Genomic DNA, 27,994 nt, shown 5'->3' with positions numbered 1-27,994 from the left:
ATCAGTTTTGAACACAAAATCAGACAAAAAAAAACCTCTCATTCAACTGGTAACTGCAAAGTATATTCTAGAAAAAACAACGAATTGCAGTCGTTTTTATTGTTGTTGCTTTTCTAGCGATTTGATCTGCTGATGGAGTTGTTTTTAAAAAAAAAACAAGCAGAAAATATGTTGGTAGAACCAAAAGGCTGGGAAGAAGCTGGTGGCGGCAGCAGTATATGGCAGCTCTCTAGCAGGGATATGAAAGTCTACTTAAATGGCATCAGCGATTACCAACAAGACTGACTTGAAAGCTCAGGAAACAGTACATTTGAATGTCAGAAGTAGTGCTTAGTAACAATCAAGAAAGGGAGGATGTGGAAAATGTTGCATCCTTCTTGGCAGTGCGGTATGGCAGTCTCTATTAAGTATTCTACAAAGAATTAGACAGGTTCCTTACATCAGTTTACAATCTAAAATATTTTAATTGTAATAGCAGCGGTACAATGACATTAAAGCAGGATTAAGGTGGCTGGTTGAAATATGCAGAATGCTTACACTGCAGCTCCACTCTTAGGGACAAAGGTTGCTGCCTGATAGTAAGCCAGACCACTGGTCCATCTAGCTCAGTACAGTCTGCACTGGCTGGCAGCAACCCTCCAGAGTTTCAGACAGGAATCATTTTTTATTCCCTACCTGAAGATGACAGGAATTGAACCTGGGACCTTCTATATGAAAAGCATGTGCGCTGCCATTGAGCTGTGACCCTTCCCAATCTTAGATCCCTAGTTGGGGAGGAAAACACGAAGGAAAGAAACAGAAAGAATGGCAGGGACAGAGAGCAATGCTGCTAAGTTGCTTCTGCTCATATCATTTTGGGCTCTTCGTTGCATAGAAGAACCTCCGTAAGTAAAGCCTCTCCTGAAGTCATTTGTGGGAAGTCAGAGAACATTTCAGAGTGTTGCTTGACATGAGTGAGAGACTGCAAACAGGAACAGCAATTTCTGAAGTCTGTCTAGGACAGGCATCCCCAAACTCGGTCCTCCAGATGTTTTGGGACTACAACTCCCATCATCCCTAGTTAACAGGACCAGTGGTCAGGGATGATGGGAATTGTAGTCCCAAAACATCTGGAGGGCCGAGTGTAGGGGTGCCTGGTCTAGGAAGACCTTAGGCATGCATCGACAAGGCTCTCACCAAATGATAAGAGATTGCAGGATTTAAAATACATTGCAATACTTCTGCCCACAATGGCTCCACAGTTGTCACTCAAGCCTTTTATCACTTAGAGTTTCTCAACTTTTACTCCATCACAGAGTCATTGATAGTAAAAGCTATATTCTTATATCAGCATCTGACATGGTCATTTTTTCCATTTAAAAATATTTCACATATTACTTACAACAGGACATGTAACTCCTTGCGATAGATAAAGCCTATATGGTGTGTGTGTGTGTGAAAATGAAATATTCTTTACCCTCATGATCTTCCATGAATACTTTTAAAGATTCAAAAGCTTCCTGAAATATCCAGTTGTGTTCCCGAAGTACATCTCTCAGCTCCTGTTTAAGAAAAAGTCAACAGAAATCCTATGTAGTCACAAAATTAACAGCCTATGACTAGACAAACATCTATGCAGATTAAAACAAAGAAGACAATCAAGGAACCTTCTCATTTACAGCAACTATGAGAACATAAAATATACACTGCAGCTACTACTGCCCAGTACAAAACTGCTCCTCACCTTTACATTTTATCCAATAATTAAAGCTGAAAGTACTCCAGATCAAAAATTAGCAAAAGTACACTAGCTTCAAATTCAAGAATACCTCACGTTATTTCTTTACAACACTATCTTCTACAGTAATATTAACTGTCTATTCTAGCTCATAATGTGGATTGACTACTAAATCTATTCCTAGGTTGCTCAATTATTACACATACTATTATATATATATTATATATACTAACAATAAATCCATTCTCCAAGTGTCTACCCTTATGTAGCCAATATGACACCATTCATGTAGAAGAAGGTTTCAGCAGGCTTGGGGTAATCCCAATTTTGGCAGAGGTACGAAAGACTTTAGAAAAGCTTAAAGCAGTGATGTCCAAACTTGGGCCACCAGCTCTTTTGGGACTACAACTCCCATCATCCCTAGCTAAGAGGACCAGTGGTCAGGGATGATGGGAATTGTAGACCCAAAACAGCTGGGGGGCATGTTTGGGAGGTTGATGAGCAGGGAGGGAGGATAATGGAAAACTGGGGATGGGGGAGAATGGAATGGAGTATCCTAAAAAAAAGTACACGGCTGGCTGACTGGCAGGCACTTTGACATGATCAAGTCACTTAATCTCTTTTACGCAATTCCAAATTCCTATGCAAAGGGAAGAGAGCTAATAACAGTAACTAGAACGTGGACTAATTTTTGTATGAGGGTTATATACAACACATTTTTGGCTGAATGTAACATACCTCTTTATCCAAGCTGGGAAATTCTTTGTGCAGTTTGCTTACTAGATTTTCACGCTTTTCCCATTGATTCTCAGGACTCTGCAACTACAGTTCGGAAAAGATTCATTTATTTTAGACTTATCCTATGCCACTAACTAGACAACACACTTGCCCACTGAATGGAAAAGGTAACTTGAAGGAACCACAATTATGTGTGGTCCATGGGTGAGGAACCTCAGGCCTGGGGGCCAAAGGCAGCCCCCTGCAAGCCTTCCTAACTGTCCTTCACAACTCTGCCCCAACCTAACCCCCACACCCCTGACTATTCCTGCTTCACGCCTTCCTTCAAGTGTTTGTGCGGTTGGAAATGTCCTTCAAATCTGATAATGCCTTTTATTTGCCTGGGTAGAGACTAGAGAAGAGTGTGTGAGTGTTTGTAGGACATTGCCTACTGTACAAATGTTAAAAATTTACACTTGTTGCACTGCTCACTTTTCCTCAATTACCAGAATGTGGCCCCTGGCAGGCTGCCCATAAAGTAACATGGTCCTCAGACTGAAAAAAGGTTCCTTATCCCTGGTGTAGCAGATACAACTAAGCCTCCAGATTCATCAACTGCACTTATTGTAGCCAGATATGGATTAATGTCTTCACCAAGATTTTTTTTTAGCACACTTAAGGTTTGAAAACTTCATCTGTGTATTTAGAAAGAAAGCGGACAAAGGCCACACAAAATGGCTTAGAGGAGTTGGAGCTGACCAAACATTTGTGATTTCCCCCCTGTGAACTAACTTGGACATGTGGCTACCAAGTCATGCATTAAATACAGAAAATTCAGTGTATGAAAGAGATATGATTAGGAGAACATTTAATTTCCAATGCTCTAGCACTCATCTCATAAATAATTAGCACAGGAACTGAGCACACATGGAAAATCTTGACAAGGTGTTTACTCAATGAGTGCTAATTTGGGGTTCTGTATGTAAAGGAAGTTACAACCAGCTACTTACAGGATCAAGCCTTTTCTTTTTCGTATTTTGGTCATCCTCATCTTCAGTACCATCGTTGGCACTTTCCTCAAGTTTCCTTTTGCGAGAGCTGCCTTTTGAAATTAAAAAGAGGATTTTTAAAAAATTGGCAACTTCTTGCAGTCCAGTATCAAAGCACTTTGTTGCTTAGCAATTAATCTAAATGCCCTTTAATCAAAACCAAAACCTGATTTTTACTTCAAATTAACCAAACAGTAAAAAAATGTAGAAATTTTATTATATACTAACATTTTTGTTATGAGTTGGCAGTTCATAAGAAATAAAATAAATAAAATTTTGCCAGTTTTTTTTCTCCCACCCATCCACCAAACGCACACACACACAATCCCACTGAGACAAAAAAAAAAAAAAGCAGATGTTCAGAAATTCCTCCTTCTTTTAAAACTTGCTCAGAATCAAAGGAACCATGCCCTTATGTTCAGGCATGTTTCTTCATGTCTATTATTTTATACACAGGACGACTAGCCGAAATGTTTTTCACAAAAGTTTGCTGTTAAAAAAGATATACATTTGAGAGGCTATAAAAAGATGTAAAATTTCAGTTTTTTAAAAAATGAAAATTGGATGGAAGGGGAAGCCAATGGGCAAAAACAAACAAGGAAAGAAATGCCATTTTGAGACATGCAAGAGATGTACAGTTGAAATAACTTGTGGCCAAAATCCAAGACCATACTATGTAGTTAATTCTTACTTCTGAGTTAATATGTGCAAGAGTGTGTTGCAAGTCCCCTTAACTTTAGTAGAACTGACTTCCACAGATGATACCAACTTATCTGTATGCTGTCACAAGTGAGATCACCACTGCATTTGCCAATACCTAGCCTTCATAGAATCATAGAATCATAGAATCATAGAGTTGGAAGAGACCACAAGGGCCATCGAGTCCAACCCCCTGCCAAGCAGGAAACACCATCAGAGCACTCCTGACATATGGTTGTCAAGCCTCTGCTTAAAGACCTCCAAAGTAGGAGACTCCACCACACTCCTGGGCAGCAAATTCCACTGTCGAACAGCTCTTACTGTCAGGAAGTTCTTCCTAATGTTTAGGTGGAATCTTCTTTCTTGTAGTTTGGATCCATTGCTCCGTGTCTCTCTCCTCTATGTGACATCCTTTTATATATTTGAACATGGCTATCATATCACCCCTTAACCTCCTCTTCTCCAGGCTAAACATGCCCAGCTCCCTTAGCCGTTCCTCATAAGGCATCGTTTCCAGGCCTTTGACCATTTTGGTTGCCCTCCTCTGGACACGTTCCAGTTTGTCAGTGTCCTTCTTGAATTGTGGTGCCCAGAACTGGACACAGTACTCCAGGTGTGGTCTGACCAGAGCAGAATACAGTGGCACTATTACTTCCCTTGATCTAGATGCTATACTCCTATTGATGCAGCCCAGAATTGCATTGGCTTTTTTAGCTGCCGCGTCACACTGTTGGCTCATGTCAAGTTTGTGGTCAACCAAGACTCCTAGATCCTTTTCACATGTACTGCTCTCAAGCCAGGTGTCACCCATCTTGTATTTGTGCCTCTCATTTTTTTTGCCCAAGTGCAATACTTTACATTTCTCCCTGTTAAAATTCATCTTGTTTGTTTTTGCCCAGTTCTCTAATCTGTCAAGGTCGTTTTGAAGTGTGATCCTGTCCTCTGGGGTGTTAGCCACCCCTCCCAGTTTGGTGTCATCTGCAAATTTGATCAGGATGCCCTTGAGTCCATCATCCAAGTCGTTGATAAAGATGTTGAATAAGACCGGGCCCAAGACAGAACCCTGTGGCACCCCACTAGTCACTCTTCTCCAGGATGAAGAGGAACCATTGATGAGCACCCTTTGGGTTCGGTCAGTCAGCCAGTTACAAATCCACTGAGTGGTAGCATAGTCAAGACCGCATTTTACCAGCTTCTTTACAAGAATATCATGGGGCACCTTGTCAAATGCCTTGCTGAAATCAAGGTAGGCTACATCCACTGCGTTCCCTTCATCTACCAGGCTTGTAATTCTGTCACAAAACGAGATCAGGTTAGTCTGACATGACTTATTTTTCAGAAATCCATGCTGACTATTGGTGATCACAGCATTCCTTTCAAGGTGCTCACAGACTGTTTGCTTAATGATCTGTTCCAGAATCTTCCCTGCTATTGATGTCAGACTGACTGGGCGGTAATTATTTGGGTCCTCTCTTTTCCCCTTTTTGAAAATAGGGACAACATTTGCCCTCCTCCAGTCTGCCGGGACTTCGCCTGTTCTCCAGGAATTCTCAAAGATGACTGCCAGTGGTTCTGAGATCACATCTGCCAGTTCTTTTAATACTCTTGGATGCAGTTCATCTGGCCCTGGAGACTTGAATACATCTAAACTAGCCAAATATTCTTGTACTATCTCCTTAGTTATTCTGGGCTGTGTTTCCTTTGCTGAATCATTTGCTCCAAATTCTTCAGGTCGGGCCTTGTTTTCTTTATCGGAGAAGACTGAGGCAAAAAAGGCATTGAGGAGTTCAGCCCTTTCTGTGTCCCCTGTTTGCATTTCACCATCTTCTCCTCTGAGTGACCCCACTGTTTCTTTGTTCTTCCTTTTGCTACGAACATACCCATAAAAGCCTTTTTTGTTGCTTTTAACCTCTCTAGCAAGCCTGAGTTCATTCTGTGCTTTAGCTTTTCTGACTTTGTGTCTACACGTGCTGGCTATTTGTTTGAATTCCTCTTTGGTGGTTTCCCCCCTTTTCCATTTTTTGTACACATCCTTTTTTAATCTTAATTCAGTTAAAAGTTCTTTAGATAGCCACCCTGGCTTCTTTAGGCACCTTCCATGTTTCCGTCTCATTGGTATTGCCTGACGTTGTGCTTTTACTATCTCCCTCTTAACAAACTCCCAGCCATCATGAACTCCCTTTCCTTTTAGTATTGCTGTCCATGGGATCTCACCCAGCACTTCCCTAAGTTTTATGAAGTCGGCTTTCTTAAAGTCAAGAAATTGAGTCCTAGTATGCTTGGCTGCTCCTTTCCGCTGTATAGTAAACTTCAGAAGAGCATGATCACTCGCGCCTAATGATCCTTCCACATCTACCCCACTAACCAGGTCATCAACATTGGTTAGGACCAGATCTAAAATGGCTGTTCCTCTTGTTGCTTCTCCCACTTTCTGGACAATGAAGTTGTCTGCAAGGCTAGTGAGGAATCTGTTTGACCTTATGCTCTTGGCTGAGTTTGACATCCAACAAATATCCGGGTAATTGAAGTCCCCCATTACTACTATCTCCCTTCCTTTTGCATGCTTGGCCATCTGTTCCAGGAAGGCATCATCTACGTCCTCCGTTTGGCTTGGGGATCTATAGTAAACTCCCACAATGAGGTCTCTGTTATTCTTCTCTCCCTTAATTTTGACCCAAATGCTCTCACTTTGGCTTTGAGGTTCTAAATCTTGGATCTCTTCACAGGTATACACATCCCTGACATATAACGCCACTCCTCCTCCTTTCTTGTCTGGTCTGTTTCTCTGAAATAGATTGTATCCCCCCATTATTACATTCCAATCATGGGACTTATCCCACCAGGTTTCAGTGATGCCTATTATGTCATATTTAGTTTGCTGTACCAAGAGCTCAAGCTCATCTTGTTTATTTCCCATGCTTTGCGCATTAGTGTACAGACATTGAAGTCCATTAATCATTCCCCCATGTCTCTTATTTAAGGATTTTTTCCTCCCACCACTAGGTCCGCGTGCTGTTTGCTCCATTTGGTCTATGACATTTGGATGATCATCTTCATTAATTGATAGACTCCTACCTTCAGGAGCACTGTCTCCCTCCCCCACATTAGTCAGTTTAAAGCCCTCCTGATGAGGTTTCTGAGATTTTTGGCAAAAACATTTCTCCCAACCGTTGTGAGGTGCAGCCCATCACTTGCCAGAAGTCCATCTTCAAGAAACTGCAGTCCGTGATCTAAGAATCCAAACCGTTCCTGTTTACACCATTTGCGAAGCCAGCTGTTCACTTCCACTATTTTCCCCTCTCTCCCTGGGCCACGTCGTTCAACTGGGAGGACAGACGAGATGACAATTTGTGCATTTAGTTGCTTCAATTTCCTGCCGAGAGCCTCGTAGTCTCTTTTGATCTTCTGGAGGCTATTGCTTGCAGTGTCATTGGTTCCCACATGAACCAAGAGGAAGGGGTATTCGTCAGTGGGTTTTATGATTCCTTGCAGTTGTTCAGTTACATCTTGGATCTTAGCCCCGGGGAGACAGCACACTTCCCGAGACATCTTGTCAGGCCCACAAATCACTGCTTCTGTTCCCCTCAGTAGGGAATCCCCTATCACCAGTACACGCCTCCTCTTGCGTTTGGTCGGGGTTCTTCCGTGAGCTGTCCGTTCCAAGGTCGCCTGCACATTCCCTGAGGACTGACTTTGCTGCTCGTCTTCATATACCTGATCGACTGTAATGAGGGAGAGATCCTCAAATGGAGTCTGCTCTTCGTCTTCCATGCTAGGGGAGAGGACCTCAAAGCGATTGTGTATTTCTAAACAATCAGAGTGAACCCTGGGCCTCCTACTTCTTTGAGTCACGTTTCTCCATATATCTGGCTCCTGTGTTGGTGAACAAGCCTCCTTCTCAGGGGAGTCCCCTGTCTCCTCCTTGGTGGGGACGGTGTGCTCTGTTGCTTCCAAGAAGAGCTCCAGCTCTCTAATTCTTTGGAGCATAGCTACACGTTCCTCCAGTTGTTGGACTTTGTCTTTTAAAAGGGCAATCAACATGCAATTGCTGCAGGTAAAGCTGCCTGCAACCTTTGGCAAGATGGCAAACATTGCGCAGGAATCGCAGGCGACTGCAGCTGTTCCCTCCCCTTCCATCATGAGATCGTATTCTGATAATTTGAAGCAAATGGAGTACACAAAATGGAACTTAACCAATATTCATGTGAACATATGCAAAATTAGGCATAGAAATGCTTTGTAGATGGAATTATATCTGAATTTAGGAATCAGCAATGAAGGGCCTTAGACAGTTAGGTCCCCAAAGATGGGTATGGGTAAAGATGGTATGGGCACCAGTGCTTTGCAACTTGATCATAAATAATCTAGGGTTAAGGGTAACTAGTTGGGCGTCCATATTTGCAGATGACATCAACTTATTTAGAGTGGTTAAAACAGAAAGGAATTGCACAGCATTTTATGTGCTAGCCAATGCTAAAGTGCTAGGTAAAAAACTGCTTGGAAACTATTAACAGAAAGTTTTCGCTCTATAGGATGCAGTTTTCCCCCTCCAAAAATTAAGGGGAAATGTGTGTGCGTCCTATGGAGTGAATGTAGGCTCCTTGGCTTCAACGATAGCAATGCGAAGCCTCCGAAGCACAGAGGGAGAGCTCCCCCCCCCCGCGCTCCGGAGGCTTCGCATTGCTTTCGCTGAAGCCACCTGAAGCCCACGGAGCGCAGCGGGAACTCCTGCTGCGGTCTGGGGGCTTCGGGCAGCTACCCGCAAGTCTTCAGAGCGCAGCAGGAGTTCCCGCTGCGCTCCGAAGGCTTGCGGATAGCCGTCTGAAGCCTGGAGAGCAAGAGGGGTCGGTGCACACCGATCCCTCTTGCTCTCCAGGCTTCACATCACTGGAGAGGCGCTGCACAGTTTTCCCTCTCTGCGCAGTGCCCCTTCAGTGAAGCGGGAGGAGAAATGGAAGGGGTTCCATTTCTCCTGCCACTTCGCTGAAGGGGTGCTGAGCAGAGAGGGGGAGAATTTTTTTTTCCTGTTCTCCCCCTCCTATGGTCCAGTGTGTCCTATGGTCCGGGGCGTCCTATAGAGCGAAAAATACGGTGCTTCTTACCTTCCTCATTCAACTTCAAGCCTTCAGCTATAGCTTCATCCATTGTAGCAGTTGATGATATCAGCTAGAGAGAGAGAAAGGACAAAAAAGTCAACAAACATTTCTTTATTAAAATTAGAGGAATTTCAATTATATTCTGAAGAATTTACAGTGAAATCCTATGCATGGTTTTTGAAAGTTATTCTGTATTCAAATTGTCCTACCCCAAAAAATATGAATTCTGCAATCTATACAATTTATGCAAATTGGGAAAACTTGCTACTGATAAAGGGAGAGGAGTTATGCAATACACTGTAGTCCACTGGAAATCTTAATTCATCTGCCTTCTGAGCTGTGAGGAGACATTGCCCACATTATTTCAACTGTATCATCACAGTCACAATGGCTCAAAAACTTGTTTAAGAGGGAAAGCAGAGATTCTCAGAAAGCTGCTACATTCTGCATGCCCACTCTACAGTTCTTTCACTGGCACTATTTAATGATTATATGCTGCTATGAGTTTCAAAGAGCTTTCCATGGACCACCTCAGCAAGCCTTTAAGCTTCTACTTAAATAACATTTACTTAAGCTATTCTTTTATGGATTGCATTTCTAATCATTTTTATGTGCCATGGGGGGATCACACTTTATAGGATAAAATGGCAAGAGCATACATACTAAAACGAATGAACTCACGAAAGGTAGATAGTATAAGAGAATAAGTTCTCAGGCTACTATATATAGAAGAGTTGCCTATCCAAGATCACCTACTCTGTTCACAGCAAATGCAAGATTTGAAAACAGAACTCCCTGAGTCACAGTGTGTGAGAGAATGAGTGAGAAGGTGAGAGTAAGTAGCTCACTTCCAAGTGTACACTAACACTGCTTTAAGACAAAATATTGTAATTCATTCTTCACAATATTTTATGACTGGTGCTCCTTTCAAATTAGCTAACAATTCAAAAGTATATTACTGTACTTGTAATAACTCTTCGTCACTTTTTTGTGGAAAGAGTTCCTTTAGCGTTTGGAGTTTGCAATAGTTCAGATCCTCCTCCTCTTCCTCGTCTTCTTCATTTTCCTTAATAGATTTTGATGGCTTGCCTTCATCCTCTTCACTATCTGAAGGCTCTGAGCTGTCGTGTATGGTAAAAATATTTACACCATTTTAGTCAAGCACCGTAGTATTGCATTTTCTATAAATATATAAACACAGTAGCACTGGTAGGAATAACAGCAAATTTATTACGTCATAGGATTTCATGAACACAACTGATTAAGTGAACTGTAATCTCTGAATGGTTATACCATCTTAAAACACTCTTTCATTGTTTTTTACTGCAAAAAGGGCTACTCCTTTGGAATATAACTTTTAAAACCAGCTGCCTTGTCAAGAGCCTTGGGAAAGCAAGCAATTAGCTCTAGCCTTATCATAAAAACTTACCCAACACAGGAGCTGTTTATAGGCTACGTTTCTGTCTAGGGAATTTATCTGCATTCCCCTGTGGAGTATTCTGCTGCAGCAGATGCAACATTTTCTCTGTAAGAAGGTGAAACCTAATTTTCTAAGATTATGCCTTTCTGATGTCAAAGTAGCTTTCAAAAAAATTGCCAGTTACCCCTTGCAACATTACCCATCCCTGAACATTCTGAGTTGCATCTAAGAAATCTCAAAAATATTGCCAAAACTAATTTACCTATATTCTACATTGTTCTGTGCCAATGTTTCTGTATTCCAACCCTACTGGCTTTTAAGGTTACATCTATTCAAGAGAGTGTGTGGATAGCTTATAAGATTTCATAGGTACACAGCAAAGCTCTTAAATATCACATAAGTTGTACAGCACAGTTGATACAATAATTCCTAGACAATATGTATATGCATCTGTCACACACAAAAAAGTGGTTGTACAGGAATATCCAATGTGGTATTGACCAGATGTTGTTACAGACTATAATTCCCATCATCCCTGACCAAGTTTGGCCAGGGCTAATGGAAACTGGGAGATCAACAGCATCACACTGGCTACCCTGCATAGACTGAACAGACTCTGATTAACAAAAGAGATGCTTCTGTGGGCTGACAATAATTCTGTGGGCTGGAAGCACCTAAGGCTTCCGTAAGTGGCTCCACTTAATGGCCATAAGTGACTGGCTATTTACAAAGATTAGGTTAGTTCCTTTGTTCAACAAAAAAAGGTTCTGAACACGCTAGGAAGGCCTAGGTATTGACTGAGAAGTTCATTTTCTCTATCTCATGAGCACAGCAAATACTTTACAGGAGTCACTCAAGTACACTTGAGCAATAACAGAATTATTAACACAGAGAAATAAGGCCTTATCGAATACCATCTAGTTTACACACTCAGCTAGGAAGTTGATTCTGAACCGCAACACCTGACCACAGTGAAATGAAGAAGCCCTTTTCAAGAGGTGTTAAACACTTCTTAATTTGCCTTAGAGTTGCCTTGGGGAAAGGAATTAAATGCATTAATTACAAGAGATAAAAAGTAGTTTCAAAACTCCATTCATTTATTTGAAAACTTAACTCATAATACATTATCTTCCAAATCTTTTTATAAAACTGAATGCCTGAGGGCATGTTAAAATGCTCATCTAATTATCACGTTGTTGTCATTTATAATATCTTTTTCTTGAAGATGTTGTGTAATTGAAGATCATAAAAAATAAGTACATAATTAAACAAAGCTCTGTGGAAACAATAAAAAATGCTACATGTATCATATAAAAAGTATTTTTTGATAATTTATTTAATGATACTAAGAATTATTTTTTAAAGTTAAAAACAACGAATGCATTTAAAATTCAGACTGAAGGAGGCATGCATCTATAATCAGGAGAGTTTTTAAAATGAACAATGCTTGTTTTAATAACTGAGATTCACTTCTTTTTAACTCTATGGACTTTACTGAATATATGTTAAATAGTAATGTTGCAGTACTTAAGATCATTATATTACAATCCAACCAACGCTTTTGAGTGGGCAGTTTGTCATTATGCTGGTGTGCGAGGGGGTGATTGTTTTATTTATGTTTTTATTATGTGTTTTGTTTTCTTGTATTTTTATGCTGTAAACTGCCCTGAGATCAATGCTGGCATACCAATTTAATAAGTAAATAATATATGTTCTTGGGCCTACAGTCTTTGGCTAACGAAATGGTAAACTTGGTGAAAATGGAATGAATTTTGGACTTACTATGAACATTCATTTTCTTCAGTGGATAGTTCTAACCTAGGAGTGAGTTACAGGGAAAAACCTTGATGGATTGATTGATTTACTTATCAATCCATCCTGCCCCTACTGCCTTCCCTCAGGCCTTCAGTTCCAAGGCACCAGAATTCTCAATGTCATAGTAACCTGCAAGGCCAGCTTATACGTGGTTGCTCCCAAGAGAGGCATGGAGATGTGAGTAGTCATAACACCTGCTACTCCATCTCGTTTAAACAGCTACCTCAGTGCCCTGCCAGCTCCTTTGGCTAGAAGTGTGAAGAAGGGCAAAAGACCCTCCCCTCCTCCATCCTCAATCAAGTTCAGCTGTCCAACAGCTTCCCTGCCCCCAGGTCATGGCTTGAAGATCAGCAAAGCAATTAGAGAGGAGCTAGTGGGGTGGGGAGGGATTAAGCATTTTACAAGTTATGTAACCTTGTTACTTAATTCTTTTAAACTGTATTATGGTATTTTTAAGTATTGTAATTTTTATTGATCATAATTTAGTAAGGATTTATTGTTCTTGTTGAGAGTGAATTTCTGTTTAATTATTTGCGGGTATTTTGAGAGTCAATTTTATTGTGCACTATTAGATTCTAATGGATTACTGAATATTGCTTTATTATAGAATAGAATGGAATCACAGAGTCAGAAGGATCCACAAAAAGAAGAGGAGCTTGGATTTGATATCTCACTTTATCACTACCCTAAGGAGTCTCAAAGCAGCTAACAATCTCCTCTTTCCCTTCCTCCCCCACAACAAACACTCTGTGAGGTGAGTGGGGCTGAGAGACTTCAGAGAAGTGTGGCTAGCCCAAGGTCACCCAGCAGCTGCATGTGGAGGAGCGGAGACGCGAACCCGGTTCACCAGATTACGAGTCCACCACTCTTAACCACTACACCACACTGGGTCTCCAGTGTCATCTGGCTCTCAATGGTCATCTAGTCCAACCCTGTGCGACACAGGACTCTTTGGCCCAATGTGGGGCTCAAACTCATGACCATGGGATTAACAGTTTCATGCTGTTTGATAAAGCTGTTTATTTTAAGCCATATTTCTTATTATGACATATGTGTTGGATCAGACAGTCGTAAGATAGATTTTGTATATTTTGTTGCTTCTTTGGCTTGTAAACTGCCTTGTCTATAGCAATATAGAAAGGCAGTATACAAATTAAACATGCAATGAAATGAAACCTATTCAGGAGCTCTCATGGAGTTAATGATAACAAGCTTTATTGTTTTTTATACCAACCCCCCCCCCAATATTTACTTGTAAGAAAGCAGTAATCAGAAATATGGACTTAATATCAATTTATGAGTATCAATAAGGGAATTTATATCTATAAATAAACAGGCATTACTAAGACTTACATAATAATCACATCCTTCCTGGGAGCAGCAAATTGCTTTATACGGGAGTATTTTGGTGCCACTTCTTCTTCACTTTCTGATGACAATTCAATAACATCTTTCTGACACTTAAAAAAAGATGATTGTGTTGTCCTTTTTGCTTCAGGGGTTTCTGGAACACTGGAATCATCTGTGAAAGCATTTTAAAGGATAAAAAAGACACATGTTACAGAAAAACAAGAGTACAAGTCTTACTATGACTGAGGTATCATCAGAAGTGGCCACGTTGATTACACCAAATTAATTAGAAATGTGCTTTGGGGGCACGTTTAGTCTAAGAATTATGTAACTTAAGGTAATGAGTTTTTAAATTACTCTACTGCCTTGAAAACGTGTGTGTTAAAGGTGGTATAGTTGGGTGGTTAATTGAAGATCTGTTTCAAGTTGTGGCATCCTTAAAACTCAGCTTACTTTCTAACATGTCTCCAAACTTAATGGCTGCTGAGAAAAGTGTGAACACACATGGGCTAAAATCACAGCCTTATGTAGGCTCAGAACTACAGTGTGGCCTGCGCAGGTCTTCTGGCATCCAATGGGAAGAAGGGACTTCTGTGTTCTGCTATGCTCTTGCTTGAAACAGCTAACAGCCCTAAAAGCAGGTAGGGGCAAAAGTGAAAAGATTATGGTTCCATCCATGGCTCCCTTTCAGGGCTAAAGCATTCTGACCCTGGAGGCATGAAGGCAAAATGAGAAAGACAGCAGCACACACAGGAGAACAGCAGCTGCAAAATGGGATTGCTGCTTGACAGAAGTTTACTGGAAATAAATTTTAAATAATCTGAAAGTGCTTGAGAGGCGTTTGATGGAAACTTCAATAAATCTTGAGCTTTTATAACCCCGAGCAAGTGACTGACACTGGAAATGTAAACTTTGAAACTGGGTGCTGTGGCATGCCCCCCACCACCGTAGTAAAATTGTACTGCCATATGGTAACAGGATCTTAGAACTAGATATATTTATTGGAGTAGGGGGGTGACACCCCCCCTGAAAAAATATCAAGAAATAACTTGCAACTTAGCAGTAGATTTTGAATTAGAAAAATGCAGCTCACACACCTGTTCTGTTTAAAAGTAAAACCAGGATACCACAGGAATCAGACGACACCACCACATGCTCCCCCCACACCAATATTTAATGTTTCATATGACCATCACCAAGCCTAATTAGAGACATATTAAACTCACCAGGGTCAAGCAACAGTCAGATATTGTACTGATTCAGGATAGAGAATAGGGAATAGAGCTGCACTAGACAGCACAAGGGGTGAAGGAAACATTCTTGTAGCTTGCTCTTAATTCCAAAGCCATAGCTATTTTTGCATGTCCATATATTGTTATTTAGGGACGCGGGTGGTGCTGTGGGTTAAACCACAGAGCCTAGGACTTGCCGATCCCCGTTCGAATCCCCGTGACGGGTAGAGCTCCCGTTGCTCGGTCCCTGCTCCTGCCAACCTAGCAGTTCGAAAGCACATCAAAGTGCAAGTAGATAAATAGGTACTGCTCTGGCGGGAAGGTAAACGACATTTCTCTGTGCTGCTCTGGTTCACCAGAAGCGGCTTAGTCATGCTGGCCACATGACCCAGAAGCTGTACGCCGGCTCCCTTGGCAAATAAAGCGAGATGAGCGCCGCAACCCCAGAGTCGGTCACAACTGGACCTAATGGTCAGGGGTCGCTTTACCTTTATATTGTTATTTGCTTCATCTTTCTACAGTACAGAGACAAACTTTCCATTGCTCTTATCACCACAGCAGAAACTGACATTCTGATTTCTACTTATATTATAATAATAATAATAATAATAATAATAATAATAATAATAATAATAATAATAATTTATTAATTATACCCCGCCCATCTGGCTGGGCTTCCCCAGCCACTCTGGGCGGCTTCCAAAAGATACATCATACATTAAAAGCTTCCCAAAACAGGGCTGCCTTCAGATGTCTTCTAAAAGCCTGGTAGTTGTTGTTCTCTTTGACATCTGGTAGGAGGGTGTTCCACAGGGAAGGCGCCACTACCGAGAAGGCCCTCTGCCTGGTACCCTGTAACTTGGCTTCTTGCAGTGAGGGAAGCGCCAGAAGGCCCTCGGTGCTGGACCTCAGTGTCCGGGTAAAACGATGGGGGTGGAGACGCTCCTTCAGATATACTGGACCAAGGCCGTTTAGGGCTTTAAAGGTCAGCACCAACACTTTGAATTGTGCTCAGAAACGTACTGGCAGCCAATGTAGGTCTTTCAAGACCGGTGTTATGTGGTCTCTGCGGCTGCTTCCAGTCACCTGTCTAGCTGCCGCGTTCTGGATTAGTTGTAGTTTCTGGGTCACCTTCAAAGGTAGCCCCACGTAGAGCGCATTGCAGTAATCCAAGCGGAAGATAACCAGAGCATGCACCACTCTGGCGAGGCAGTCCGCAGGCAGATAGGTTCTCAGCCTGCATACCAGATGGAGCTGGTAAACAGCTGCCCTGGACACAGATTTGACCTGTGCCTCCATGGACAGCTGTGAGTCCAAAATGACTCCCAGGCTGCGCACCTGGTCCTTCAGGGGCACAGTTACCCCATTCAGGACCAGGGAATCCTCCACACCTGCCCGCCTCCTGTCCCCCAAAAACAGTACTTCTGTCTTGTCAGGATTCAACCTCAATCTGTTAGCCGCCATCCAACCTCCAACCGCCTCCAGACACTCACACAGGACCTTCACTGGTTCTGATTTGAAAGAGAGGTAGAGCTGGGTATCATCCGCATACTGATGAACACCCAGCCCAAATCCCCTGATGATCTCTCCCAGCGGCTTCATGTAGATGTTGAAAAGCACGGGGGAGAGGACAGAACCCTGAGGCACCCCACAGGTGAGGGCCCAGGGGTCTGAACACTCATCCCCCACCACCACTTTCTGAACACGGCCCAGGAGGAAGGAGCGGAACCACTGTATAACAGTACCCCCAGCTCCCAGCCCCTCAAGACGGTCCAGAAGGATGTTATGGTCAATGGTATGAAACACCGCTGAGAGATCCAGCAGAACTAGGAAACAGCTCTCACCTTTGTCCCTAGCCCGCCGGAGATCATCAACCAGTACTTAGCTTGTTTGCTTTAAATTCAGGGATATTATGGCACTTAGACTATAAATGAAATGCCATGGAAGTATTGGTCCATCTAGCCTAAAATAATTGGTTGAGAGTATGGCGTACTCTGTCTGGCAGCAGCTTTCCAAGGACTGAGACAGAAGTATTTCCAGCCCCAAGACCTGCAATCTGAGGTGAAGATGTGGCAACTGGAGCTCAAGACCTTCTACATTCAGAAGAGTTTGCTTTATCACTGAGCTATACTGCTGTATCACTGAGATACAGTCCACAGACTAAATTTAGTGTGAACATTCCAAATTAAGCTGCCCTATTAGATACAGTCAATGATCATTTCGCACTGAGGTTCCATTTCCAGCCCCCACGTTTGTCCGCGGAGCACGCATAGGAACGCCCTGCCCCCTTATGCCATGCCACACCCTTTTAGCGATGTGTTTAGTGACATTTTTGGGTCACTTCCAGGTTCGGTTGCATTTTATTCAGACACGCGTGAATCGGTCGTTACCTGTGCTGTCCATAACAAATTATTTTTAAGAAGTGGGATATGAATGTGTGAATAAAAATTAAAATCTTCAAGTTAGTTTAAGTTTTTGGCTTTTCCCCTGAAGTTAGCAGCTATAATTTCCTGGTTCAAACAAAACCAATAAATTATAGTTAGTTACAAGATTCCACATTTCATTAATGAATGCCATGAGAGAAGGGGATGTGTTCATGGGCAAAATGCTTGTTGGCTATTAAGCAGAGACAGAATCACCCACACAAAGTCACTGGAAAGCTTTGGTTTGTCAGTGCATAATGTGTGCCATAGCTCTCAGATGCATCTGAAGCCTTATTACTACAACAGCTCATTCCAAGGAATAAGATGGATGATACCTCACTAACAAATGAGCAGCAGACACAGTTGTTTCCATTGAACAAAAAAAAAACCACCCTGACTCAGCATAAGCAATGAAATGTATATGACTATACAATTATTACCTATGGACACTTGAAGTAATTCCCATAACAAACTCATTCTACATTTGGTGGGGAAATGTTCCCACTCATCCATAAAAAATAATCATTTTATTTCTTTATAAATAAAGCACCCCCTCCCCAAAAGAGTTTACAATCTAGATTTTTGTAATTTTGGGGGGGAAGGGAGAGAGATAATAGCTAAGGGTTACAAGGGATAGATGTGGTCAACTAATTTGGTTAATAAAACCATTTACTATATTGCTCCTCATTGGCTTTTATTCTCTTCCCCCATTGTATTTGTTGCTCCCCTCGTATTTTTTTACCATATATTAGCAGACCAGTTTCTGCTAAGAGAGATTAGGCACTGGGCCACACCATCCCTATTTGTGCAGTTTCTATGGAGACAGATTTAAATCCATTTCTAAGTTTCCTTTTTCAAAAAGATCTACTGCATTAAAAAAAGCACCTTAAGTGCATACTTTACCTATAAACGTGAAAATTGTCTGTTATATGCAACAGCTTATTATCCCATGTTAATATTAACCTCTAGCTAAAGTTTTCTCTCATATTTTGGGGTGGGGTAGAAAAGCTTTTCATCTTGATTAGATTTCTTTCCTTAGCACAGGACTAAGCAAGTATCTATACATTGCTCTTAATGTGGTACCTTCTGCTCAGGGAATGGGAGATGGGAGATGGGAGAGACGACATTATCACTGACCAATAAAAATGGCTTTCAAAAGCTATTGTACAGTAGTAATAGCAACAGTGAATGCTTATGTTCACATGTAGAAAATATCAAAGGACTGTCTGCTTTGTTTTCCAACAAAACAACTTCAATGGATCAGGATGTTGGCAAAGCAGTTTGAATGTTAAGTTATGAGGGTCAAGCCCTATGGGATTTTCTTGCAAGTTCTTAATTAACCCAGATTTCCTAAATGCTTTTGAGAACATGATATTTGATACCAGAGAAATTGAATGTCTAGTCAACCACAGGAATACTCTGCACATAACCAGAGGAATTCAAAGAATGCTCTAGAAATTAGAGCTGTAAAAGATATAACAAGATACAGCCGCCACATTGCTATCAAAACATCATTCAGCTGTATGAGTGAAGATCAAACACTAAGCTATCAGCACGAGTACTGTAGACTAAATCAAAGCTGGTTGTATATAGACTTTCCCTTCATTTATAAATCACATATATGAGAACTCACCAGTTTTCTCAGACACATCAGATGCTGGGGTGGCTGGTTTACTAATCTGATCAGGAACATTGTCATTTTCTTCACCAACAGATGCAGCACCATCTTTTGAAGGAGGAGAACATGTGGTGTCCTTATCTACTGCATCCAAAGAAGTAGAAGAAGCCTCCTCCTGATCTGCAGAAAGGCCAGGGGAAGGGGCACTCTCTTCCTCCACACATGACTTCCTTTCAAAGCGAAAGCGGTTCAGGTTAAGCAGACTCATGATTGGCCTTCCTCTTCTGTCACAGATTATGGAGTTCAATTTAAAATCCCTCTGGCTTACGATAGCACCATATAAATCAAGAGTAGCTAGAGATATAAAAACAAAACAAAACCCAGAGGGTGAGGTGGGAGATACATGATAGAGCAAGAAAATACAATGGAAGATCCTTATTTGTAGGCATTCATTCATTCAATAAATTTCTATACTGCCTTGGGTCATGAATAACCTCAGGGTAGTTTATACCTATAAAACTTAAGATTTATTGAAACTATAAAACACACAGTAAAAAGTTAGGCCATGTACAAAAGAGGAGAAAGCAGTCTCCAATTATAAATGGGGAACATTGATTAACTACTCCCAAATGCCTTAGTGAACAAATGTATCTCCAACTATTGACAATGTAGACATCAACCACATTTCCGACCAGGGGGAGTTCCATAAGCAGAATGCCAGCACAGAAAAGGAACAACCACAGTTACCTCTACTCCCCCTCTCTCTTTAAAGATCAAAGAAAGATTGGGCATAAAAGAAAATGGGAGGGAGATCCAGCTGAAATTGAGGGGAAAGGGATTTTGGCAGACAGGCACTCTGTCCAAAAGGTTTCCCATTGCCGATATAGATGTTAACAAGCATGAGGACACGATGGAACCTTGCAATACACCATGGTGCAGGTGCCAGGTAGTCAGGCAGTAGTTACCCAATGTCACTTTCTAGAAACAGTCCTGCAGGTAGGAGGGGAACCACAATAACACCATACCTCTAAGTTCCAACTCACAGAGCCACACCAGGAGGATACCAGTCAATGATACTGAAAGCTGTCAAGAACTAAAGAAGAATCAGCAAGTACACACTCCTCCTGGCTGTGTCATTGATCTGGTGTATAAGACAGCTTTTTAAACCCGGAAGAGGTTAAAAAGTCAGGGGTTGTCTTATACACCGGGTACTACCTCCGAGGCAGCAGTGGGCACCGGACGGCTTCCTCCTGGCGCGGAGACCGCCGCCCGCTTCCGTCGCAGCAGCGGGAGGTGGGCTCTGCACCGGGTGGCTTCCTCTCGCCCAGCGTATAAGACTGGGCTTATAAGATGTCTTATAGGCCCAGTCGCCTAATACGCCAGAATCTACGGTAATACTAGAACTGAAACCAGATTCAAATGGGTTCAGGTGATCAGGATACTCCAAGCATGCCTGAAGAGCCACCAGTGATCTACACAGCACTTTCATTTTGCAGCAGCAATCTCATTTTGGGGTGGACAGGGGAAGCAAGGCAAAGTGCACTTGGAATTGGAAGGCAACAGCCAGGGATTTTACTTTGGAGTTGGGCAGGGAGGCATTTCTTCTCCCACGCCCTCAGCACCTGCAGTTTTAACCTTGAATCTCAGTCGCATACATGGCCACAAGGCTTCTCAAATTGCTCACAGACAATTCCTGGTCACAAAACAGACCTGGTACATGGCTAATTTTGAACACTATCTCCAGTACCTTGCCTATGATCTCTCATGCACCTTGGTGGATTTCTCACACACCTTCAGAAGGGAAGATTTAACATCTTCTTCTTTTTTAAAAATAATATTTATTACTTTTCCAACAATTTAAACACAACAAAAAGAAGAAAAAAGACAATAGAATACAACACAAAGACACTACATAACACTAACACATTAAACTAACAAAACAAAACAAAAACCATTTAAAACACATCAAACAATTTCAATATCTTATCTTTCATTCACTTATTTCAACGACCTCCTCACACCTCCCTTTTTGTATTCCACTTCTGTCAATTGTTTCAGCAATTCCTTTCCATCTTCCTCTGTTTTCTATCCTATAATTATCTTAACACATTCTAACCTTATTTTTTCCTTTAATACTCTATTAATCTATTTATACTTAGTTCCTTATAACATTTCTACTAAAGCCATATAACTTCATTCCAACATTTTTCTAACATTCATTAATTTTACAATATTTCTGTAAATAGCCTTTAAACTTTTTCCAATCTTCTTCCACTGACTCTTCTCCCTGGTCTCGGATTCTGCCGGTCATTTCTGCCAGTTCCATATAGTCCATCAACTTCATCTGCCATTCTTCCCGGGTGGGTAAATCTTGTGTCTTCCAATACTTCACAATAAGTATTGCTGCTGTTGTTGCATACATAAAAAAAAGTTCTATCCTTCTTTGGAACCATTTGGCCGACCATGCCCAGGAGAAAGGCCTCTGGTTTCTTCAGGAAGGTATATTTGAATACCTTTTTCATTTTGTTATAAATCATCTCCCAGAATGTCTTAATCCTTGGGCATGTCCACCAAAGGTGAAAGAATGTACCTTCAGTCTCATTACATTTCCAACATTTATTGTCGGGCAAATGGTAAATTTTTTCAAGCTTGACTGGTGTCATGTACCACCTATAAATTATTTTCATTAAATTTTCTCTTAGGACATTACATGCCGTGAATTTCATACCTGTGGTACATAACTGTTCCCAGTCAGCCATCATTATGCTATGTCCAACATCTTGCTCCCATTTAATCATAGCTGATTTCACCATTTCATCCTGAGTGTTCCATTTCAACAGCAAGTTATACATTCTTGACAAATTCTTGATTTTTGGGTCTAACAATTCTGTTTCCAATTTTGATTTTTCCACCTGGAAACCAACTTTTTTTGTCCAAATTGTATGCCTCCATTATTTGGTAATAATGGAGCCAATCTCACACTTTGTTTTTCAATTTTTCAAAGCTCTGCAATTTTATTCTGCCTCCATCTTGTTCCAGAATTTCCCAATATTTCGGCCATTTGGCCTCCATATTGAGTTTTTTCTGTGCCTTCGCTTCCATTGGTGACAACCATCTTGGGGTTTCCTTTTCTAACAAATCCTTATATCTTATCCAAACATTAAACAATGCTTTTCTAACAATATGATTTTTAAACGCTTTATGTGCTTTTACCTTATCGTACCAGAAATATGCATGCCAACCAAATGCATTGTTGAAACCTTCTAAATCCAACACGTCAGTGTTTTCAAGAAGCAGCCATTCTCTCAGCCAGCAAAAAGCAGCTGATTCATAATAAAGTTTCAGGTCTGGCAGGGCAAATCCACCTCTTTCTTTAGCATCAGTTAATATCTTAAATTTTATTCGAGGCTTCTTGCCCTGCCAAACAAATCTAGAAATATCTTTCTGCCACATCTTCTTAGACATCCCCCATTCCACCCCCACGTCAATCTCTCTGTTTAGCTTTTATAAGTCATAATGGGCAAGGATCAAGAGCACACGAAGCTGGCCAAACACCTTCAAGTGCCTTGTCCACAAGAACTTGAAAGGATCCCATACAACTTGATTAGCTGGTGATCTGGAACCTCCCCCAGAGTTATATTAATTGCCCTTATTTCCCTTAAAGTGCCTTACAAATTTATCACAACAAGCCTCTGAGGGTTTTTGATATTTTCACCTTGGAAAAGCTCTGCAGGATGGTTACTTGATGATGCAATGGAAGAGGGCATATATATTTTATTTGTCACAATTGCTGCCATATGGCAGGCATTATTATGTGCTCTCACCTGTGCCTTTTTACTATACAATGTGTGCCACATATGCTTCAGTCACCACCCTGGTCAGCTGTGACCAAGGTACGTGAGTGGGTTGGCAAGAATGGATGGATTTCGCTTTCTCCACCAGCCTGTTTGGCAGAAGGCAATCCACACCTGTTAAGCAATTAATACCCTACATTTCCATGCAGGCTGCAGAAGACGATTTCCCTATTCTATGACAAGCATGGAAACACAGGATACTATGATTACCTACCTTTCTAAAATATTTGTAGGCTACCTTTTAAGGTCAACCCCCCTCAAGATAATTTCCAACATGTAGATTCACAAGATATAATCAGTAGTAACTTTAAAACCATAAAACACCTGCTGTATACAACAGATTTTAAAGGTTAATATTCAATTGAAGCCATAACTTTTTCTTTTAGGGTTAATTAATAGGATGCACAACTGAAAAGGGACTATGGAAAACTATTCTAATATATGATTACAGAAATAAGATTGTTATATGCACAAAGATGGAAAGATACAGACCTACCTACTATAGAGAAATGGTTGGTAAAATTATTGGACATAGCTGAGATAGCAAAGTTAACGTGTTTAATTGGAGAAAAATCATTATTGACATTTATTAAGGATTGGAAATTTCTTATGGCCATTTTGCATGAATGAGAAAATGAACTTGTAATATCTGGATTTGAAGACTGACAAAATATTGGCTTACAGAAAATAGCATAGTTGGATGTTAATGAATGAATACTATATTTAGATGAAGGATAGAGCACTGGAAGTCTTTTAATCTTTTCTTCACACACACACACCCCACTCTCTCCTTTCCCCCTACTTTCTTCTCCTTTTTTATTCTGTTTCCTTTTAGATTGGATTTTTTAAGTATTTCTTTTATTCTGGTGTATTATAAAAATATACTTTGTACTGGGTATGAACATTCATATATCTTTGGATAAGTATCAATAAAAATAGATACTTAAAAAACCCCACCATAACACACAGTAAAAATAACTTTACTAAACATAGAGAACTAGCATTATCACTAACTGCAAACAACATTCACCCCAGTATGAATGAAATCAGGTAACTAAAACTAATGCAGTTGGGATATTGTTTATGGGTTTTTGCTGGGGAATTTTGTTGCTGTTATTGATTATTATTTTTTGTATCCTTATTTTTAGATCTTATTATCATTCATGATTTATGTAGCAATTATTCAGTTTGGCTGTCTATATTTGATGTGTTTTATTTATTGTTTATTACTACTTTTGTTAGGTTTGTAATTATGTAAATCCTTTAATGTTGTAAGCCACCTTGAGCATGGTTTTAACTATGGAAAGGTGGCATACAAATAAAATGATGATTTTCTGCAAACTGACGTTTCTGAACCATCTTTAAAGACAGGCCCATACAGCATGCTTTACAGTAGTCCAGCTTGGTTATCACTTGTGAATGGTTCACTAAGACAAGGTCTCTCCTGTCTAAATAGGGTCGAAGTTGGCACACTAGACTAAATTGGTAAAAAGCAGTTGGCCACTCCTGCCACCTGAACTTCCCCATTTAGCGCTGAGTCCAAAACTCCCCCACTCTATACTTCGTCATTCAGGGGAGTGCAAGCCTATCTAACAAAGGCAAACTTCCATCCAGAGAACTCTGTTTACCACCCCACAGTATTTCCTTGTCTGCATTAAGCCCCAGCCTGTTCACTCTTATCCAGCTCTAAACCACTTCCAGACAGTGAGGCAAGAGTTCCATAACCTCCATGGAATGAATAGATGGAAATGGTATGGAGGTAGAGTGTCTACAGTATAGTGATGACACTTTAGCCCAAACCTCCAGGAACCTTCCCCCTGTGGTTTCATGCAGATGTTAAATGTGTGAGAGTCAAGATGCTCCACTAGACATATTCATTATAAGGCGCCACATAAGTTAACAGATACAGTGGTACCTTGGTTTACTAACTTAATCCGTTCCGGATGTCCGTTCTTAAACCAAGGCATGCTTTCCCATAGCAGCGGGGGACTCAATTTACAAATGGAACACACTCAATGGGCAGCGAAACATGTTCTTATTCCAAGGCAAAATTCACAAATCAAAACACCTACTTCCGGGTTTGCAGCGTTCTTAATCCAAGTTGCTCATACACTAAGCTGTTCTTAAACCAAGGTTCAACTGTATAAAACAGAGTGGAAGCTCCCCTAGCATCAGTTTCCAAGACTTATCCTCCAAAAAGGACTGAAGCCACAGTAACACTGCGCCTCCTCAGCCCAACCCATACTGATAGTTCAGAAAATACCAAGGCCAATAGCACGAAAATACACTGAGAGGTCAATAACACATAGGACTGGACTCTCTACCCCTTTCTCCAGTGCAGGTAATCCACCAGGTCAATCAAGGCTGTTTCAAAATCAGCCTGAAACAGATCATCAGCATCATCTAATATTACCTGGAGTTGAAAAACCATCACATACTCCAGCATCTTGTTCATTAATGGCAGGTAACTGGACAGTAACTATAATAATAATAATAATAATAATAATAATAATAATAATAATAATAATAATAATAATTTATTTGTACCCTGCCCATCTGGCTGGGTTTCCCCAGCCACTCTGGGCGGCTTCCATAGAAACCAAAAATACACTAAAATATCACAGATTAAAAACTTCCCTGAATAGGGCTGCCTTAAGATGTCTTCTGAATGTCAGGTAGTTATTTATCGCTTTGACATCTGATGGGAGGGCGTTCCACAGGGCGGGCGCCACTACCGAGAAGACCCTCTGCCTGTTTCCCTGTAGTTTTGCTTCTCGTAATGAGGGAACTGCCAGAAGGCCCTCGGCACTGGACCTCAGCGTCCGGGCAGAACGATGGGGGGTGGAGACGCTCCTTCAGGTATACTGTGCCGAGGCCGTTTAGGGCTTTAAAGGTCAACACCAGCACTTTGAATTGTGCTCAGAAATGTACTGGGAGCCAATGTAGGTCTTTCCCACATTTAGGTCTAAATTTGGTTTCCAAAGGTGACCACATCTGAGATCCATAGTTCCAGCCCAGCCCAGACAAATTTTAGTAACTAGGAAGGGCAATGATCACTAGAACATGTGGTAGGCCTCAATCCTGCAAAGAGTGGTACTGTCTTCAAGTTGTTCTAGTCCCATCTATTTCAAATTACGTCAAATCTATGGTATCCAAGTCATCACATACGCAAGCAACTTTATAGCTGAAATGTGCAAGCAAACTGATCACAGTGGGCTTTTAAGGGTTCCAGTTTTTGCAACCCAGTGTTTACACCCCCCAAAAAAAATCACTACTGGATGGCATTGAGAAAACACAATGGTGATGGAAAAGTCAGTATTTTTCACTTTCATCACCACAATGAAGAATGACTGAAAATGAACTCTTACTTGTGTTCAGTCATATTATTTATGAATCTTCCACCATTCATTCTAATCATCAGCTCTGCTGTCTCATCATCCTCAGCTTCTTGGAATACCAATAGACTGGGGCTTTACTCTACAACTGGATTGAGTCAATAGCTTGTTATCCACACATTCCAAGCACAGACCAAATTATTGCGTGGTATCACAGAATTAGCATAAAGTTATTTTTTGTAAAAGCACCACACCTACAGGACACAGCTAAGGGTGCCTACTAAAAAGAGTTAGGGTCCTAAACCAATATTAAACTGCTTTTGAACAGATAGGCAGCATCCTCCCTAACACATAGAGCATTCAAACAAAACAAATGGAAAACATCCTAGTCTGTACTGACTTTAAAATGCTGGATTCCAGCTGTGAGGCAGTTTTAGGGCACTTATGTTTTTAAAATTATTATTTATTAAATTTATTATTTGTTAAATGTATTATATTTGTATACCGCCCTACACCCATAGATCTCAGGGCACTTTTAAATTGCGATTTCCTCATGTTTTACCAGGCTGAGGTTTCAATCTGCCTGAAAGGCACCCCCAAAGGTCATCTAGTCCAACCCAACCCCCCAACCCCGGTTTGCAATGCAGGAATCTCAACCAAAGCATCAATGTCTGAGAGCTGCTCACTAGTGATAGAAGCAAATGCAAATCAGGCAAGATCTCTTCAAGCTTCCACACACCTTGACATTTATTTTAGCAACCTGCTCACACGGCAACACCAGAGCGACAGAAAGGGTGAGCGTGGGGAGGAGTGGAGGGAACAGGGAATATTTTATATAACAATAATAATTTATTATTATTTATACCCCACCCATCTGGCTCGGTTTCCCCAGCCACTATGGGTGGCTTCCAGCAGAATATTAAAATACAATGATTCATCAAATGTTAAAAGCTTCCCTAAACAGGGCTGCATTCAGATGTCTTTTGAAAGTCTGATAGTTGTTTATTAATGGGAGGGTGTTCCACAGGGCAGGTGCCACTACTGAGAAGGCCCTCTGCCTGCTTCCCTGTAACTTCACTACTCGCAGTGAGGGAACCGCCAGAAGGTCCTCACAGCTGCATCTCAGTGTTCAGGCTGAACGACGGGGGTGGAGACACTCCTTTGGGTATACTGGACTGAGGCAGTTTAGGGCGTTAAAGGTCAGCACCAACACTGAATTATGCCCAGAAATGTACTGAGAACCAGTGTAGGTCTTTCAGGACCGGTGTTATGTGGTCTCGACAGCCACTCCCAGTCACCAGTCTGGCTGCCACATTCTGGATTAGTTGCAGTTTCTGGGTCACCTTCAAAGGTAGCCCCACATAGAGCGCATTGCAGTAGTCCAAGCAGGAGATGCACCACTCTGGCGAGACAGTCCGCAGGCAGGTAGGGTCTCAGCCTGCGTACCAGATGGAGCTGGTAAACAGCTGTCCTGGACACAGAATTGACCTGCACCTCCATGGACAGCTGTGAGTCCAAAATGACTCCCAGGCTGCGCACCTTCAGGGGCACAGTTACCCCATTCAGGACCAGGGAGTCCTCCACACTAGCCCGCCCCCTGTCCCCCAAAAACAGTACTTCTGTCTTGTCAGGATTCAACCTCAACCTGTTAGCTGCCATCCATCCTCCA

General features: G+C 41.4%; 1 protein-coding gene across 1 annotated transcript in view; it reads right to left on the bottom strand.

Moving 5' to 3' along the window:
• The window catches only part of SMARCAD1 (SNF2 related chromatin remodeling ATPase with DExD box 1), a 50,999-nt gene that overhangs the window by 22,090 nt on the left and 915 nt on the right, over positions 1 to 27,994 (bottom strand). Inside the window, exons 2-8 of the mRNA XM_083458631.1 lie at positions 19,152 to 19,490; positions 13,867 to 14,035; positions 10,243 to 10,399; positions 9,285 to 9,348; positions 3,445 to 3,536; positions 2,456 to 2,539; positions 1,457 to 1,541 (exon numbers count right to left, since the gene is read on the bottom strand). Coding sequence (XP_083314757.1) covers positions 1,457 to 1,541; positions 2,456 to 2,539; positions 3,445 to 3,536; positions 9,285 to 9,348; positions 10,243 to 10,399; positions 13,867 to 14,035; positions 19,152 to 19,404 — 904 coding nt within the window. The 5' untranslated portion in view covers positions 19,405 to 19,490. The remainder of the gene's footprint in view (positions 1 to 1,456; positions 1,542 to 2,455; positions 2,540 to 3,444; positions 3,537 to 9,284; positions 9,349 to 10,242; positions 10,400 to 13,866; positions 14,036 to 19,151; positions 19,491 to 27,994) is intronic.

The sequence above is a fragment of the Podarcis liolepis genome, assembly GCF_965112155.1.
Source record: "Podarcis liolepis genome assembly, chromosome: 9".
NCBI lineage: Eukaryota > Metazoa > Chordata > Lepidosauria > Squamata > Lacertidae > Podarcis > Podarcis liolepis.
The sequence above is the reverse complement of the archived record's forward strand: the minus strand, read 5'-3'. Positions and strand labels throughout refer to the sequence as shown.